This window comes from Engraulis encrasicolus, chromosome 9 (genome assembly GCF_034702125.1).
Source record: "Engraulis encrasicolus isolate BLACKSEA-1 chromosome 9, IST_EnEncr_1.0, whole genome shotgun sequence".
Taxonomy (NCBI): Eukaryota; Metazoa; Chordata; class Actinopteri; order Clupeiformes; family Engraulidae; genus Engraulis; species Engraulis encrasicolus.
The window spans coordinates 43,324,118-43,341,593 of record NC_085865.1 but is presented as its reverse complement, the minus strand read 5'-3'; the positions used below and the strand labels follow the sequence as shown (position 1 = coordinate 43,341,593).

The 17,476-nt window shown below is 41.8% G+C and overlaps 1 protein-coding gene across 4 annotated transcripts; it reads left to right on the top strand.

Moving 5' to 3' along the window:
* Nucleotides 1-4,964: 4,964 nt before the first annotated feature.
* Nucleotides 4,965-17,122, top strand: tfap2a (transcription factor AP-2 alpha). Of its 4 annotated transcripts, none has more exons than XM_063207194.1 (7): nucleotides 4,965-5,037; nucleotides 9,252-9,668; nucleotides 10,637-10,688; nucleotides 12,220-12,448; nucleotides 13,013-13,131; nucleotides 14,701-14,842; nucleotides 15,572-17,122. In XM_063207194.1, exons 1-7 carry the CDS (start codon nucleotides 5,005-5,007, stop codon nucleotides 15,855-15,857), a joined length of 1,278 nt encoding a protein of 425 aa, XP_063063264.1. In that variant the 5' UTR covers nucleotides 4,965-5,004; the 3' UTR covers nucleotides 15,858-17,122. The 4 variants fall into 4 exon arrangements, with proteins under 4 accessions (XP_063063264.1, XP_063063263.1, XP_063063262.1 ...); XM_063207193.1 differs by lacking the exon at nucleotides 4,965-5,037 and adding an exon at nucleotides 6,841-6,994; XM_063207192.1 differs by lacking the exon at nucleotides 4,965-5,037 and adding an exon at nucleotides 7,481-7,966.
* The last annotated feature ends 354 nt before the right edge of the window (nucleotides 17,123-17,476 follow it).

Genomic DNA, 17,476 nt, shown 5'->3' with positions numbered 1-17,476 from the left:
CGCTCAACCTCGCCCCAATCATGTTGCGTTGTCTTCATCTTTACAATCATGTTGTCAATGCAATCTCTGACTATTCATCAATTCCATCTTCACAACAGGGTGTTGGTGAGCACAACAGCCATGATTTGGTAGTTTGGTGAAATGCCAACGGTTGTAGCAGAGAGAGTAAAGACTCTCTGGTTGTAGGACACGCTGTCCAAACAGCACAGAATTGCTGTTCAATCTGTTGAACGAACTCTCGTCTACATGGCCGTAGCCAGCCATGTGAAGTAGCCGAGGTCCGAAATTTTATTATTAATATAAAATATAAATTAAAAATGAATTCATAAAATAAATAAATATGGGCTACACAGGCCTATATATAGGGCCCTCCTCTATGAATGTATAGGCCTAATGTGAAATAGTAAATATGTAGACATGTATAATAATAAATATGTTGTAGTTTTCAGCCAACTCAGCCTATTCCCTTTGAATGGCTATGCTTTGGTATCATGAAAAAAGGAAAAAACCGCAACACCGATGCTCCCATTTACTTCATTTTAATGTGTGACGTTTCGGGCCACCCCGGCCCTTCCTCAGAGGAAGGGCCGGGGTGGCCCGAAACGTCACACATTAAAATGAAGTAAATGGGAGCATCGGTGTTGCGGTTTTTTCCTTTTTTCATTTTATGACCTTAACGTCTTTTGAACCTGCACCCGAATAAGCATCTGGATGTGCGTGAGATTGGACTTTGATATGCTTTGGTATCATGCCTCTTTTATTATAAACAGCATCCTCCCAGTCAGTAAAGCCCTTTGTAAGGAAACTAAAGCTTGACCCTGAAGTTGCACAATAAGCTACATCCTCAGATGGCAAGTTGCTCAGCCATTCATATTTTTCTCCCAATGAAATTACACTTCAGCTGTTTTCCTCCAAAGATACAGGGATAGCTCTGTAGTGCAAACCACCTATTTTGGAGTTAACTTTTTTCTCCCTAGAGTCGCATCAAACGTTTTGTTTTTATTTACTTGTTATAGTTCTTCACAAGCGCAGAGGACAAAAGTCTTTCAATGAGAAAGAAAAGTAGCCTATCCTCCGCGCTCCTGAGCCATCTGATGCGTCACGGCTATGCAGACACAGTAGTCACGGGAGCCTCTTCAGGTGTGGATATTTACTGCGATTGACTCTGACGAAGACGTGGCAACGTCGATAGTCTTGGCACTTGTCCAAATTAGCAGGAAAATATCCACACCTGAAGATGTTCCGGTGACCTCCTCTGTTTATCACATGCTTTCCAATTTACAATCAATTACCTTTCACGGATATCCTGCTTTTACCTTTATGCAGCAGCTGATGCAGCAGCCGGCCTTCTTAAAATAATGACTCAAATGGCTTTTTAAGACACCATAGCCTACTTGTTACGCATGAGCTTTATGTAGGCTATACAACGGTTGGCTTTCTGTCAGCGGAGATCTCATCAAGCGCGGGCTTTCTGATAGCGGAGATCTCACCAAGCGCGTGCTTAATGGGCGCGTTCGTGACGGCACATTACTGTGCAGGCTGCACACGCACACTTTGCCATTTCAATGCATTTTTCCAACCAGAAAGCATGGTAATTTTGCTTTGCGCAATGCTCTGTCATGAACGCGACCAAACACTTGCGATGTCGGCTGAGTTGCGTTCTCTCCCACGAGTCGCACCACTTGCGATATTAATCAATCTTGTTTAGGCTACTCTCAAAAACAGAACACAAAGGCAAAACTAGAACACATAGCACATGGATGTTAACAACACAGTTTGCAAAGGACGCTTCACAAAGGTTTATAGATGTTTTTGTGTGTTTCAGTTGGTCATATTTGCCGTTAAAATAATAATAATAAAAAAAAACCTCTCACGATAGGCGAGGTCCGGACCTCGGTAGCCTCAAATGTAACTACGGCCATGCTCGTCTACAAGCACATTATTATAGGGTTATTTGACTGTTATTATTGATAAGCACCTGAGGAATGCTCCAGTTGACAGCGTTAATTAGCCTAAGTTTCAGTTCTAGTTTGTTCAGTCTGTTCAGATGACCTACTCAAACCATGTGTCTTGCTATAGGCCTGCATGTCTTATTGATATATTTCCTCGCTTAATTTTGTTCCAGCAAAAAAGGAACCAAATTCCAGGGTATGCTTTGTTCTACAAGAAAATAGATTGCTCGCATTTTTCCCCGAGTAGGCAACGCAAATTTTGTTTCATTGAAGGTTACCCTGTACCGCCACAGGGAGGCGCCAGTGGATTGCGGATAAAGAATTTCTGCGTGATCAGCCAATTGACGTGATCTCAGGATGGTGCAGCAGGAGTAAAGAAATTACATTGACGTGATTTAAAAAATAAACAAGGTAAATAAACACCATTATTCAGCTTGTCATGCACGATCCAGTAAACTGCTGGGAAAAAACATGATCATTTTTATGTCTTGTTTGCCTTCTCAGGGTTGCAGCAGAGCTGGCACTTTTTCTAAATGAAAATGATGCTTATGAAAAATCATTACACAAATCAAAACTTTTACACAACATAACGCTTCGTTATAATAGGCCTACACTTGGGGTTAAATAATTTTGTCAACACAATGTTGGCTTTATAGGCCTACTTTTAAATGTGTAGGCTTGGTTAAAATGCAACATGCACATTCTCATATGACCTGCAGCACACTTTGGTGACCTCGTAGCAATGGGCTGTAGTAGTCTCTGCCTATATGCCTATAAAAAACAGAACTTGGTCCAGATGGCCTTTCTGTTGAGTTTTGTTAAGTTTGTAATGCATTACTCAAGCGTACACGTGGTCGCTCTTACACTGTGCGCCTATCGTTGTGATATCGTAATAATTTCCCAGGTACAGTGCAATAAGAGACACTTAACACAGGACTGTCACCCGGGACTTGAACTTTTTGTGTGTGCAACACACTACCATGACCTTACCCTGTGTGCGTATGTGTGTGAGAGCGCGTTTGAGTAGGCTATGTGGACTGATGTAGATAATAAGGCCAATTGCTGTACTCAAGTGTGTGCTGCATGTTTACTGCAATGTGCAATAATGTGTATTATGCCTTTGTGTATGTTTGTATCTGTGTATTTATGCAAGCTGACACCTTTATGACACCTTATTTTCCCTCGGGATTAATGAAAGTACTCTAGACTACTACTCTATCTTGTGTTTAGAGCTCATCATTGAGCCCAAACTTGGTCATTTTTGCCATCGTCTTCATAGAAAAACAAACTGAACAGACGGATCTTGTTCTTCCGTTGCCTACTTGTTGCTCCTTCTGTGTTACAAGTGGCGCCAAAGGCTCATGTAATATCACAGATCTCGAGGTTAATTAGGAGACGTAAATAGGCCCATGCCTCCCCAATGACGCTCAGGGCGCGCCGAATTTTCTCCTCCACAGCTCGCTGAAGTGGAGCTATGAGCCGAAAGATGGCGCCAGAGAACCAGTTATGGTGACAGAGATGCCTTGGTGCCAAATAATATCAATTTGAATGCACTCGTAGACTCCTAACCACGCACAGGCTGTTGACCTGGCTTATATCTGTGGGCTATTTCACTTTTGAAGAAACAGAGGAGGTCCCTCCGACAACAAAGTTTGGATAGTCTATTGTTATTTGGCAAGCTCTTTTCATATTCAAAATTAATTGTCCTCGTGACAAACGAGCCGTTCATTATTACCATTGTTCTAAGTTTTTCAGAAAGGGTTATTTAAATCGTTATAAAAGAAAATAGCATGAGTTTGGATTTATAGTTTGCCTGTTTAGTAGGCCTATTTGCAGACTGAAAAGTTGTCAATTTGAAAGTGTTCGTGTTGAGCAGATTTAGCATTTGGCTTAAATGTTAAATGAAATAAAATACGTTAGGCCTAATTAAAAACTAGAACGATACATATTTTTTGAACTGCTTGGTCAGCAACACATGCGCGTCTTTTCCCATCCCCAACAGTCACATGCGTTACCTTAAATATGCACAAATGTAAGAATATTCTCCCTTTATTGTCTGAATTAGTTGTCTTACCGTTTCCTTTTTTAACATTAAAAATAGCTTTGTTTGATGCGACAGGAATGTAGTCTTTTTACTGGATTGTAACTTGTACTGTGCGTAATGCGTGTAGAACGTGGCTCATGCTGTCAAGTTAATCCAGACACAGAAAATGCGAAGCAGTTTTGCGCGCAGTGCATAGGTAGGTGTTGCATGGATAACAGACCTCTGGACCTTTTTCTCACCTCCATAAGTGCACGCGTTGACGTCCTTTACCAGTACTGCCCTAGGATCACCTGTCCTTTCGAAATTTGACCCGAGGGCGTCTGCATGAGTTTGTTAAAAATAAACAAATTATAACGTATTGATCTCTCAATACACATATCACTGTGCGTAAAGGGCAAAGGCGCCTCTCCAATGCCTGCATGTTACCAATGTAACCTACCTAGGAAAGACAAAAATGGAGACAGAAATACTTTGATTCCTTTACATTTATATCAATTATTTTTATCCTGTATGTGCCTTATACCAAATGTGTTCTGATTAATTTTCATGAGTACGCGAATTTGAATTGTGTACGTCACACAATGCATTTTGCAGTTTGTTTACCATGTATTTACAGTCTTAAAACACATCAATTTATTTCACTTTTATCAGAGCGGATCATTTGGTTCTTTACACGTGGTTCTTGCATGGGAGTAGTGTCAGATTGTTGAGAAAAGTTACCCTCTACAGTAATGCAGAGCAATATGTCCTACTTGTGGACATGAGCAAAGCATATCGCATGTGAAAGACTTTACAGCCTTTGCCTCCTTGGCGAGACTCTCAAATCGCAGGTAAAAGTTGTCCACACCCGGCGCACAGCGCATGCGCCATCAAGTGGCTTTCTGTTTTTTTTTACGACCAGGTGAGCTCATCCAGTCCAGGTAAAAACAGATATTGGCTTAAGGACCGAAGGGCTCAATGAGATAACACGCCGTGTGATCTACATATCAAGACCGACGGCTAAAAATAATGTCAATTATGGGCAAAATGGGAGATTGGCAGGTATGTGTCTTTTCATTTTCACACAGCGGTCTAGTTGACCGAAGTGAGACTCATATAGCGTGTTGACTAATCAGTTCTGATTCGCAATGTCCCTATGTACGATTGCCCACTATATGCATTTTAGAACAGATGGCATAGGCTATAAGTCATATCCCCCATGTATTTCACCCGGACATTTGTCGACGCAGAAGTTTCAAACTTTTTTTGGTGAGGCACGTTCATATTAGTGTGTGTGGTAGGCTATTGCAACCGATAAACTGAGTAAAATGCCACAGAAAACAGCAGGCAGCATGTCCACATCGTACTATCACAATTGCCATTTTCCAAACCAGATGAACATATGTGTCAATGCACTGCGTAAAATAGTTGGATTTCCCCTTCAAAATGCTATGCGTCCAATTGGGGTTTCATAGTTGACATGCTTGAGTAATAAATATAGAATGGTTGTATATCGAACTGTTAGTTGCCTGACCGATAAATAGGTTTGATGTGGCCCATACTAATACTTATTTGAGATTTGCCATTACATGGAAGTGTAGGGAAAAAAACGTAGGTGAAACTATTACAAAGGGGGTTATTACAGTCATGAAAATGACTGTTCTGTTTTGCAAACCAAGAGATCTGAAATGTCGAGGCGTAAAACTTTGTTTCTGTTCATTTTCACAGACACATCTGAATGTGCGCCCCTCTTGTCATGGGCCTAGACTCTCGGTTTCGCATGCTAAACTACTGAAAAACTATAAGCGAGTTCTTCTCTTGGAGAACTTGAGTTGGTTGTTTCAATCGAGTTTCACTCCACTATACCCCCAACAAAATGACAACAAAGCGAAAGCAGGCACATAAAGACCCACACACACCCATCGAGATTTCATGCACTTTTCTCGGGGTTCATTGTCATTGCAGGCTTGTCTCCCTGCTCTCATTAATGACAAGTACTTTAGGTCTGCTCCACCAAAAATGGTAATGCGGGCATAGGTAAGCCAACGCCTTGGAGTTCGGCGACCTGTCTGCTGACCCGCAACCTGGGGTGCTTGCGACGCCGTCCAGAGGAGCTAAACATAACCACTCCAGAGACTCATTCAAATTTAACAACCCATGTTGTTGTGTTAATTATTTACATTTCTAGGATTGTGCCCTTACATGTCGTCAATGGACCCGTACACTGGCCTCAGAATTAGCCCTTTTTGCATAACAGTGCAGGGGCTGTTTCACAAACCTCGGATCTCAATAGGACTAAAACAACAGACTATGAAAATAGGACCAGCTACAAAGTATTTCAAGGAGACCGATTGACTGTGTGTTTGCATAAGGTGGCACGCTCTCCCGTGAGAAAGTATTTATTAGTTATCAAATCCTGACGCCAACAGGCGATATCGTTCTACTCAAATGTCGCTTATTTAGGATGTCATGCTGTTAGATGCAGAGAAAACTCACTACACAAGTAAAGTAACGCACGTATTTAATTGCCTACTCTACTTGTCAGATATCCTACCATTCTCATTTTATTCAAACTGATACTTCAGTAGCTGGAGAGGGAAAGTGAAGGGATAATAACAGTAGGAATAAAGAAAAATAACATTATTCCATATCTACACGTGAAAATACCTGCATGTTGTTTTTTTTTGTGGGAGGTAAAGTACACATACATCCCAGGCAGTAAGGTATCGTCCCAGTTTTGTACCTGTGGTGTCCATTGGTGTTGGGCAAAGTGGAATCAAAGCGGCTGTTGATATGCTAATGAGGGAATGCGAGTGTTATTACAGTAGCTCGCGAGCCTTTCTCTTCCACCATTAGAGGGAGATCTGAGAGCGCGAGAGAGAGCGAGCTCACCCAAAAACTCCTCCAATCCAGGGCGCTATTCACTGTGTAAAAACAAGTCAGGCGCACTTCATATTACTCCCAGCCGATGAAAATGCTTTGGAAATTAACTGATAATATTAAATATGAAGACTGCGAGGTAAGAAGTTTAGTCTGACTTTTATTGCAATTTTGCATGCATGAGATGCAAAAAATGGCATGTTTACAGGGATTTTTAACCAGACTATACAAAATTAAAAATAGTTTGCATGATGTTGACGGATGACTTGACAATTATTTTGTTGATGTTTTACAAACGTGAAATTTGACATATTCCAGAATGACAGGAAACTAACCTGTATCTTGGCAGTATTTTAATGTCATTAAATTAATTTTGGTTTGATAAATTTCCATAGAGATCAAATTTAATTGTGCGTTTATTTTACATTTTGATTTCAGAGTTGCAAAATATCAGTGTGTTTGTGTGACATAAAATTAATATTTTTTGCTCTTTCTTTTAAAATGTTAAAAAACACTGTTAAAAATTGTTAGTATGTGATGTGCCTTTTTATTTTAATGGTTTTAAGATAATTTGTTCTTTCAAGACGTTTAACTGACATGTAGACTTTGTTTTACGCGCGTTGGTTAGTGGAAAGTGCACAGAAAGTTTGGCTGTAGAAATATTTGGGAGTTGCTTTGGAGTGGTATAGCCAGTTGAACGTGTTCTCTCCCCTGTCTGGAGTGCAGTAGACACGCCATGAGTAGCCGAGGAACTCGCGCTCTCTTTCAATGGGCTTGCCTTCTTGCCTCGTTCTTTCGGCTCGACGAATTTGCCCACGCGAATCGAAATTGTTGTGGACAAGTTAAGTCGTTTCGCAGACTTCTCCTTCTCGACCGGTAACCTAAATATGATAGCGTGCCTGTAGCCTGGGTAGGGAGTTTTTTCTCCCTGAACCTTCGCGTTTGTGTGCATGTAGCCTACGGAGAGAAGGCGGATTCGTATGAAAACTTAGGCATACGTATGCTCCGAGTGGCCAAAAACTCCGTCGAAGGACTTTGGAATTGTGTAGCTAGTGCACGGAGTGGTGGAGAAAAGCGACAGGCCATGGAACGCAAGACATCTGAATCTGAGGTAAAAATGAGAGTAAACGACAGGAAGGAGGGGGAAAGACGAAGAAAAAACAATAGGAGAGAGCGTAGTAGGCTGCCACCTTATGAACATTAAAAATATGCCAGTCACTGCGCCTTGCGCCTTGGCTAGTTTTCATGAAAAAAATGGAGCTTCACATTGTTTCCTTCCTTAGCTCTTCCTTTCGTCGTTGCCTCCGTCATTCTGCCTTTCTTTCACGTTTGCTTGCCCTCGAACCTTTTAAAATGTTCCCCCCTCTCTCTGATTCGTCAGACGCAAGAGAATGTCCCTCTTTTTGTCTCCCTCTCTCTCTCTCTGCCCCTCACTCCCTCTCTCTCTCTCCCCATCTCTGATTAGATATACTGATTCCTCATTCAATGGACGTCATTTAGTGCAGACTCTGCCTTGAGTTGCTTCCTCGCTTCACGCTCGATTTCCGACCATTCTTCCCTTATTAAGTATTCGTGTAATATTAATAGTCATGAATATCTGCTATTAGGAGTCCAAGGGAAGAGGCAGCTCTTTGCTAATATGAGTGTAAGCGAGGGAACAGCTCAGTGACAGAGCAAAGAAGACGGAAAAGGGGATATAAGAAACTTTAACAATAACCCGCGAGAGAACGACGGTGCATTTTCACAGCAAATGAAGGACAGCAGGGATTTTACTCGATTCTGATGGATTATCGCTCGTTTGCTGTGCATATCTGAACGCTTTGGTTGCCACTGTCTCGCTTTACAATCCGCACTGGGTTTATTTTGTTTTCCTCATTTATTTTCGTTGTTTTGTCAGCGGTTACTCGCAGAAATTGTTTCGTTTTGAAGTGCTCACAAAGCTTCACAGATGTTAGTGCACAGTTTTTCCGCGATGGTGAGTTGAATTTTATGCTGAAGGCTGTGGACTTGGGGTTGCACCCAAGGCTGTGTTCAATATCGTTTTCTTCTAAAATCTCTTCTTTCTACCAGGAGAGAAAACATGTTTCTGCATTACAGCTTCGATATGCACACTTCCATTTTGTAACATTTTCGTGTTTTGAAGGATGTGGTTAATTGTATTGTCAAATAAATATAGAGAAAATGTTCATACACACTTTAAAATAGTTTGAATAATGATGCGGTTTCGAAATAAGCCAACTATTGTTATTGTTGTTATTATTATTATTTGTATTATTATTATTATCATTATTATTATGCATCGTGTATCAATAAGCCATACACTGACTCATGGATTAAGTTTGCCTTGAATATTTGCGCGTTGGAGAAAATCTAATCCCCTTGTTCCCTTTCTGAAGGATCGCCACGACGGCACCAGCAATGGGACAGCCAGGCTACCTCAGCTGGGAGGCGTGGGCCAGTCTCCATACACCAGCGCCCCTCCGCTCTCCCATACCCCGAACTCCGACTTCCAGCCGCCGTACTTTCCTCCGCCCTACCAGCCCATCTACCCACAGTCTCAGGACCCTTATTCGCACGTCAACGACCCGTACTCCATCAACTCTCTGCACGCCCAGCCCCAGCCACAGCACCCCGGCTGGCCAGGCCAGAGGCAGAGCCAGGAGAGCAGCCTACTGCACCAGCACCGGGGCCTGCCCCACCAGCTGTGTAGGGAATACCGGAGAGAAGTGCTTCTTCCGTCGGGACACGGACTAGAAACAGGACTCTCTGATTCTATCATCCATGGAATACCTCATTCTATAGAAGATGTTCAGGTAAGACGGCTTGCTCAATATAGTAAACAGACTCAGTTGCAAATCAAGACAGACATTGTGCAACAGTCGTATTCAATTTGGAATATTTTATACTCAAGAATGGGCAATATAGTGAATGAGATATAGTAGTCTCCTTTGAAAATTGTAGAAAGATATTAGCTTTGAAGAGGAAGAAAAATATTTGGCATAAAACAAAACATCTAAATCCTAAACGATTTAATTTCAGTAGTTATAACCATAAACATCCCTCTCCTGTAGTACTAACGTAAATGCACTATAATGCATGTATTTAATAACAGTCACTTTTACTAGCCCATAATATTTCCCAAAGTAGCTCCCGCGCATCCCCTGAAAAAAAAAACATAGACCTAAAGGCTATATTTTTGTCTGTCAAGGCAACGTACATTTTCTTCCAAAATGTAACTACGGATGGCTATTGAAATTATATTCCTCATAGTGTTAGTAATTCACAGCTTTATTTGTTTGAAGGTCAACAGCGCTTGTACTTATTTTCTATTGGTATTTTTTTCTGTTTGGCGTGAAGCGTGCATGCCTCTGTCAGTGCGTAAAGCATGCCCAACGCCTATTCAATCTGACAAACGTGCCTGTTCAAGTAGTAATGTCACCTACATACATTCTAGTAAATTATATTCAAATTACGAAGTGACATAAACCCTCTTAAACTATCTTAATTTACAGCTTTATTCTATTTATTTATTTTTTACTCGTAGAATGCTGTGTCTGATCAGTTAGGCCAACAATTAATTAAATGTGTTCGCACCTACAAAAATCCATGTCATGTCATTTCATTTCACATACAAGTAGTTAGCCCGTTATAACACCCTCGTTTGCTTTTCTCCCCCTTATTTGAATGCTTTTTATTCATATGTCTGTAGGTGTTACACAGAAGCGTTGATTTCTCAGCATTTTCACACGCCCGCTAATGTTTGCCTTGTTCTGCGTTTCAGCACGTCGAAGATCAAGGCATCCACATCCCAGATCAGACTGTAATTAAGAAAGGTAAGCAATTCTCTCCCAAACGGTGTAGCTCATTCCGTAACCAGTACGGCACGGCACAGCACAGCAAAACCCCTCACTGGCACGGCTGAGGCGTTGTTGCACACTGCGAAGGAATTGGCTAATTTGTAGGCCTTGAGTTCGAACCGGCGTCTCGGAATACAGCATCAATTTGCATGAACCTTGCAAGAGTGGGCTCTGGCTACGAGTTGCCCCATATAACAGTCTGCTAATGCGATAGCACTTGTTTTATCTTTTGTTGCTCTCCACGCTTCGAGACTAAATCTAAAATGGCAGCTCTTGGTAGTGGAGGCTCTGTGTAACACGAGGGGGGTGAAACGGGAGAGAGCAAATGAGCAAATCCCTGAAATTATATTCTCATCTTCACATATCCGTTAAGGCAGCTCAGCTAAGCTCGTTGCGTGTTTTGCAGAGGTTGTTGATGCAGAGGCATTTCCCCCCTTCATGAAAATGCACATCCTACGGAGGATTTTGATTGCTGTTGGGAACCACACTAGTTTGATTTTAACGACTCACACACGGCGATCCACGAAGCCAGTTGTGTTTTTTTCGTGGTCTGGTCAAATTGGAAAGTGAAGTGAATGTGTAGAGATGCTCTTTAGGCAGCCCCATGATAATTGGCTCTTATATTAGTAATCTCCAGAGTTCGTTTAACTGCTATTGTCTCTCTTTTGGTCCCCCGAGCCCTTAATGTCACCGCTGATCTATCTGAAAGTGATTTTGCCTTTGTCTCTGGTTACCAGTCACAAAGGGCTAACCCTGTACTAAAATAACGCGCTCCACGTTGGTTGTGGCCCGCGTATGATGGTTGTATGAGATATGCTGTTGTGTTTACGCGCGTGGTGGAGCGCGTGCTCGCCGGTGTGCGCCCTGTGTGTGGCAAATTCCACCAATGCTGTTTTATGTGCCATTGTTTTTTTAAATACATACTGTTGAAATAACGTTAAAGCAAAAACACCATGATTCTTATTGCCATCCATTTTATATAATTTTTCCGAGGACTATAATTAACTGATTTATTAAATGGCATGTAGACATGTAGGCCCTAGGCCTCATATATTGTTTACAGAGTCGTCGTTGGTTGTCTGTCGTGCTTTCGGTTGTCCCAATGGTGGGCCTTTGCCGTGAATGTCAATCTCAAAGCAATGCTGTACACTTCTCGCCATCCTATTCCCCGAGCATGGGCTTGGGATAATATTAAATATTTTGATGGGTAGCCCACTTCATTACCCCGGGCACACTGAAGCACTTACATTCATAAGATGCATGAAAAGGCACTGCTATCGAATCTATTTCCTTTCATTCGGCGTTTTCATTCCGATAACACTACACTGCCTCTGATTCCATGTGTTCTGAAATGAGGATATATGGGCAGCACTCTCGACACGCCACCCAATCTGCCTTCAATGCATGCCTTCTTTATTGTAATTCATCTATTGCACCGTGTGTCCCGGTTTAAATCCAGAGTCTCACAACCATGGCCCCATGTCTTTTTCTTTTTTTCCATGTGCAGGGCCTGTTTCCTTATCCAAGAACAACAACAACGTCTCAGCCATCCCTCTTAATAAGGATGGTCTCTTTGGTGGAGTGGTAAATGGGAACGAAGTGTTCTGTTCGGTTCCGGGTCGCCTGTCTCTTTTAAGTTCAACATCGAAATACAAGGTCACCGTGGCGGAAGTGCAGAGACGGCTCTCACCGCCTGAATGCCTCAACGCCTCTCTGCTCGGTGGGGTGTTGAGAAGGTGAGTTGGACCTCCGTGATTTTTTTCTCTCTCTCTAAATGCCATCCATAATTACATTACAGCAACCACTGCCCTGTGCCTCTGCGGAAACCAAGATGGCAGCCCGTGTCTTTAACAGTCGTTTATTTCTCTCATTCACTGCAATTAGATTTGTGTCCACAGACACTAATTGGACTGCATTGTAAGTAGGGCTATCCTATTTTGCAGGATAAATTGGCCTAAATCAGAACACAATCAAATGTTAACACTTGTCCCGAAATTTCAGCTGAAGTAGGCCACATCTCGTGCAGCAGCATAATGCTATTAGGCTACTCTTATAAAACTCAAGGGTAATATTAAATTTTACCTTTTAATCAGTCCTCTATTTCATGCCTCTGAAGTGCCGTTGCAGATACAAAAAATGCGTCCTAAAACGACTTGCAGTGCCAATATTTTGAGGTCCCACTAACATTCACCTAAATATTTTTTTAAAATGCCAGACCTTGACCCATTACTGGTTCGGGGGCTTGACAATTCTCAAAAGACCAAATAGCTAACGTAAATGCTTGCTATTTTCCCCTCAAGGGCCAAGTCTAAGAACGGAGGAAGATCCTTACGGGAGAAATTGGATAAAATCGGATTAAATCTACCTGCAGGTAGACGCAAGGCCGCCAATGTAACCCTGCTGACGTCACTGGTGGAAGGTAAGAAAAACTGTAAATGATACGAGTTGGGTGCCTGTGATGGCAGGTGCTTTGAGCGGCTACATGGGGGCCATTCCAAATCAGCATATGCGCTCATCCGTGTAATTTGGATTGAGTGTGCCCTACAAGCAACAATGCATGAAGGATATGCGTGTTTCAAAGAAAGAGGGATGACAATAATGTCGGGAGCTTTACACGATTAGAGAGGGGGAAGTTAACTTTACCTGTGGGTAGATTTGGAGCTTTGCGATTAAATGTAGGCCTTGTAGACTGTGCAGACTTGGATGACAGCTTTCATGGCCTACTTTTAGCCAGATGGCTAGTCCTTGTTGTTTTTACTGTCTTGGTAGCATCACGGAGTGCTTATTTAGTGGCTGCTTTTGTGTAGAGGTTAGACAGACGACTGATTAACCACCAATGTGAGAGATAATGACTAAGATGGCGCAGAGTTGCAGGAATGCTGTTTATTACGCAGTGTTGTTGTTTCTGGGGAGACAGTTAATAGTAGCTTATCGTGTGGGGGGTTTGATGGAATAAAACTGACCTGTGGGTTGTGAGCTTATTATGAAAAATAAATGAGTTAATTATGTTGTGGTGTGAGGATGCCATTGTTGTAGAATAAATCTATTCGGCTTGCAAAGTTGAACCTTATTATTCAGTGCGGTGATATTTGTGAGCGGTGTTTTTTTAAAGGTGAAAGCTTGGGACGGTTCATTGGTTCCTGTTAATCATTATAGTCGAAGGCTGAATGCAATATTCACTGTGCTTCACTGAAATTTGGTGCTGTATGGTAATGAGCCTGAAGAAATGTATGATTCTTCCGTGATAAACCGGAGGAGGTGGGGGCAGGGGACGCGAAGGCAGTCGGTTATTTACAGAAGGGACACTGCGTTTCTCAAGTGCTGTTATTGTTTATGATCCGCTCCATTTTATGGAAACGAGTTTACTGGACCTCCGCTTTGATGCTAATTGGCGCATGCGTTCTTCCGGAGTTGAAGCTTATGGCAGGAAGCCCCGCAGTTAAAACCCAACTGTTTCAGGAAATTAAAACCAAGGACTTGAAATAATCAACATATCAGACTAACTTCAATAGAATCACTCTTTAGTTCTCATGGCTAAAGTATGAAAAGTGAGATTTGTCTGTGGCTGTTTGAAATTGATTTATTTCACTCAATTTGTCAATCAGTTGGGCTTCCGGTATTGTTGTGGAACAAAATCGAATCACTGCGTTGTGGTTGGTTAAAGTCCACCGTTGCAGGCCTTTTTTTATTTATTTATTGTGTGTTCACTGAATGTGCGATGACGTCCTTTCATATTTGGTGATGTGTGCGTAAAAGCATGGCTGCAGACACACACAAGTGTCCACGCTATATTTCCATGTCCCACTGTGCTTTTGAGAATGCAGGTGCTGCATAGGAGAAATGAATGCATCACAGAGCAGGCCCCTCTTTGGCCGTTCACATTAATTAGATGAATAATGTGTTAAGTGGGAGTGTTAATTGGTCCATATTTGATGTCAGTAATTTAGAGCAATATATTACACACTCAACCCCGTTTTTTTCCTCTTAGGCGAAGCCGTGCATCTTGCCAGGGATTTCGGTTATGTATGCGAGACTGAATTCCCCGCCAAGGCAGTAGCTGAATATGTAAACCGTCAGCATTCCGACCCAAATGAGCAAGTCCAAAGAAAAAACATGCTTTTGGCGACAAAGTAAGTTCCCTACTTAAATATCAGATTTGTAATAACCTATTGCCATGTTTTCAGATATTCCACTTAATTGTCTCAGAGCTGAACCATTTAAATCAACTTTCAGTTTTCAAAATTGTCATGGGCAACTTTTTAGACAATCTCGTGGCACTGTCCTGTTTCCAATCCTTGGTATTTTGCTGGGCTGATTGGAGACTCAAGACAAATGCAATGGCACTTTTCACTCCACTAACGTGCACTCTACCCATAGCTAAAGGTACACGTGCGTAACTGGAACCATACCCACGCATTCACTGGAGAACAATAACATTACCAACAGTAATAATAATAATATTAATAAATAATAATAGCATAATAAGCCATCATTGTTGTTGTCACGTTTAATAGATCACTCTTGGCAATATCCCATTTCAGTCCTTTTGGCCTATAGCACTGATGTGAACATAAACTTATTTAACCTGGTTCACGTCCCCGGCCGTGTTTTGACAGTGTAATCAGATGTCAGAAGTAACCGAGGGGCTACAGGGGAGCTCCAACTCTGACACACGCCACACTGCCCATGACAGACGTGGTCATAGCGTTAGTTTTACCCAACTTATTGAGTAGGCCTATAGCTCGACTCATGGGCCTGACCCACCCTCCCAAAAACAGGGAACCAGTTTGACATCTTGCATGTGTAATTAAATGAATGACGCCGACAGCTCACGCGTTTGCATTTGTCTCTCTTTTTAGACAAATCTGCAAAGAGTTCACAGACCTGCTCTCCCAGGACCGCTCGCCCCTGGGGAATTCTCGCCCGCAGCCCATTCTTGAGCCAGGGATTCAGAGTTGTTTGACCCATTTCAGTCTCATTTCGCACGGATTCGGGACCCCGGCCATGTGCGCAGCTCTCACCGCGTTGCAGAACTATCTAACTGAGGCGATAAAAGCGATGGACAAAATGTACCTCAACAACAATCCCAACAGCCACTCTGACAGCGGGTCGAAAGGAGACAAAGATGAGAAACACAGAAAGTGATCCCCATCACTCTCCCAAATTCATATAAATATTATAAATACATATTAAAGAACTATTGATCAAGACGTCAACATTACGTGCCACTTCCAGACCGTACTCATTGTTTTGATCGCCATTAAACCTTGGATTCACGGGAGATGACGCGCGCTTCCCACAAAGAGGACAGGAACGCGCATGGAAAAAAAGTCATTAAATGTGCCGAGGACATCTACACAGCAGCTTGTGTGTGAGAGAGAGGGTGTTTGTGCAACGGAGAGAGCGAGAGTGAGAAAACGGTCTACTACATGATAACTCAAAATACACTCCCTCTTTTTCATGCGCTACAGTGGACTGATATCCAGCAACGAGCCCTCAATATCTTCATTTACGATTGTAGCCACATGACAAAAGTGGGGAAAGGATGGTTTCCTTTTTTATCAGTATTGTGAATAATAAACTTGAAAAAGATCCACGGTTCCATACAATGTCTTCAGTTAATTAAAAAAAAAGACTTTTACTCTGAGCGACCAACTTGAACTTTTGAATTTCAACACGATTCGCGGTTGTATGAGGGAATCTGTGTTCATGTATGTATATATTTATTTATGTGTAATTTAATGGGAATTGTAAATATGGTGAGTCTGTTGAAACTTCTTTTTTTATTTATCTGGTGCCTCCTGTTTTAGTGGGTTTAAATATTCGGTTAGTTCTTCATGTGGTTTTATGGTTCTTAGAAAAACAGAAGTTTTGGGGTATTTTTCTCTGGGATATTTCAGTTCAGCCCTCTTGTAGCATGTTGAGGCGACATTGAAGCAAGTGAACAAATTGAATAGGAAAAAAAATCATCTCAATATCATCCTTACGTCATCGAAAAAAATACACAAGAGCCCTAATGATAATTGTTTGTGTTTCTATTTTCTTGTTTTTATACAAGCTTTCATGTGTTGTGCCAATCAGAATACGTTTCACCTCTTGTTCTTCCCTTCAAGCACCATAAGAGCAATAAATGGATATTGTCTTTTGAATTTTCTTTTTTTATTGTTCAGAGAAATTCAAAATATTTGGGACCATCTGATCTCTTGTATGTCCAATGTCCAAATTGGAGGCGGTTTTAGCTGTATTGTATAGACCTGTGCTGGCAATAGTTCCCATGCCTGTCAATGTATTATAGTCCTTTGTTGCCCAGAAAAAAAATAAATATTTGATACGCTTCATGTGGAGTTTACTCATATCTATTCCTTTTCTATTCAGCGGCTCCTGCGCCCGGGCATGTTTTTTTTTTTTTTTTTTTTAGCTTGGCAGATTTTTTTTCCTTTTTTTATTCAGTACTGTTACAGTAATTGAGTTTAACTCTCCCTTGGCGGGTGCTCTTCGCAATAAGCAGTTGAACCCATTGTTTCCCTCAAGTATAATAAAAAAAACTTACTTTAAACTTCTCGTTCAGAGCACAGGATCATTCAAACATGGCGCTTGGCGTTTTACCAAGCCAAATGACACACAAAACAATGAACACTCATATGTGTTTGAAGTGCGTGTGTGTAGTTTCAGCCCTGGAGCAAAACTCTTCTTAAAAATCAGTCAGATTTATGCGTGTGCGGAGGATCATTACGTTTGTTTTGCCTCGCCTTTTTTAAACCTCA

What these genes read in the sequence shown, in the direction of transcription:
- tfap2a (XM_063207192.1), top strand. Translation starts at nt 7,856, where the DNA reads ATGCTCCGAGTGGCCAAAAACTCCGTCGAAGGACTTTGGAATTGTGTA. An exon ending in TCAGACTGTAATTAAGAAAG is followed by an intron (nt 10,689 to 12,219) that starts GTAAGCAATTCT and finishes TTCCATGTGCAG; the next exon opens with GGCCTGTTTCCTTATCCAAG. An exon ending in CTCGGTGGGGTGTTGAGAAG is followed by an intron (nt 12,449 to 13,012) that starts GTGAGTTGGACC and finishes TTTCCCCTCAAG; the next exon opens with GGCCAAGTCTAAGAACGGAG.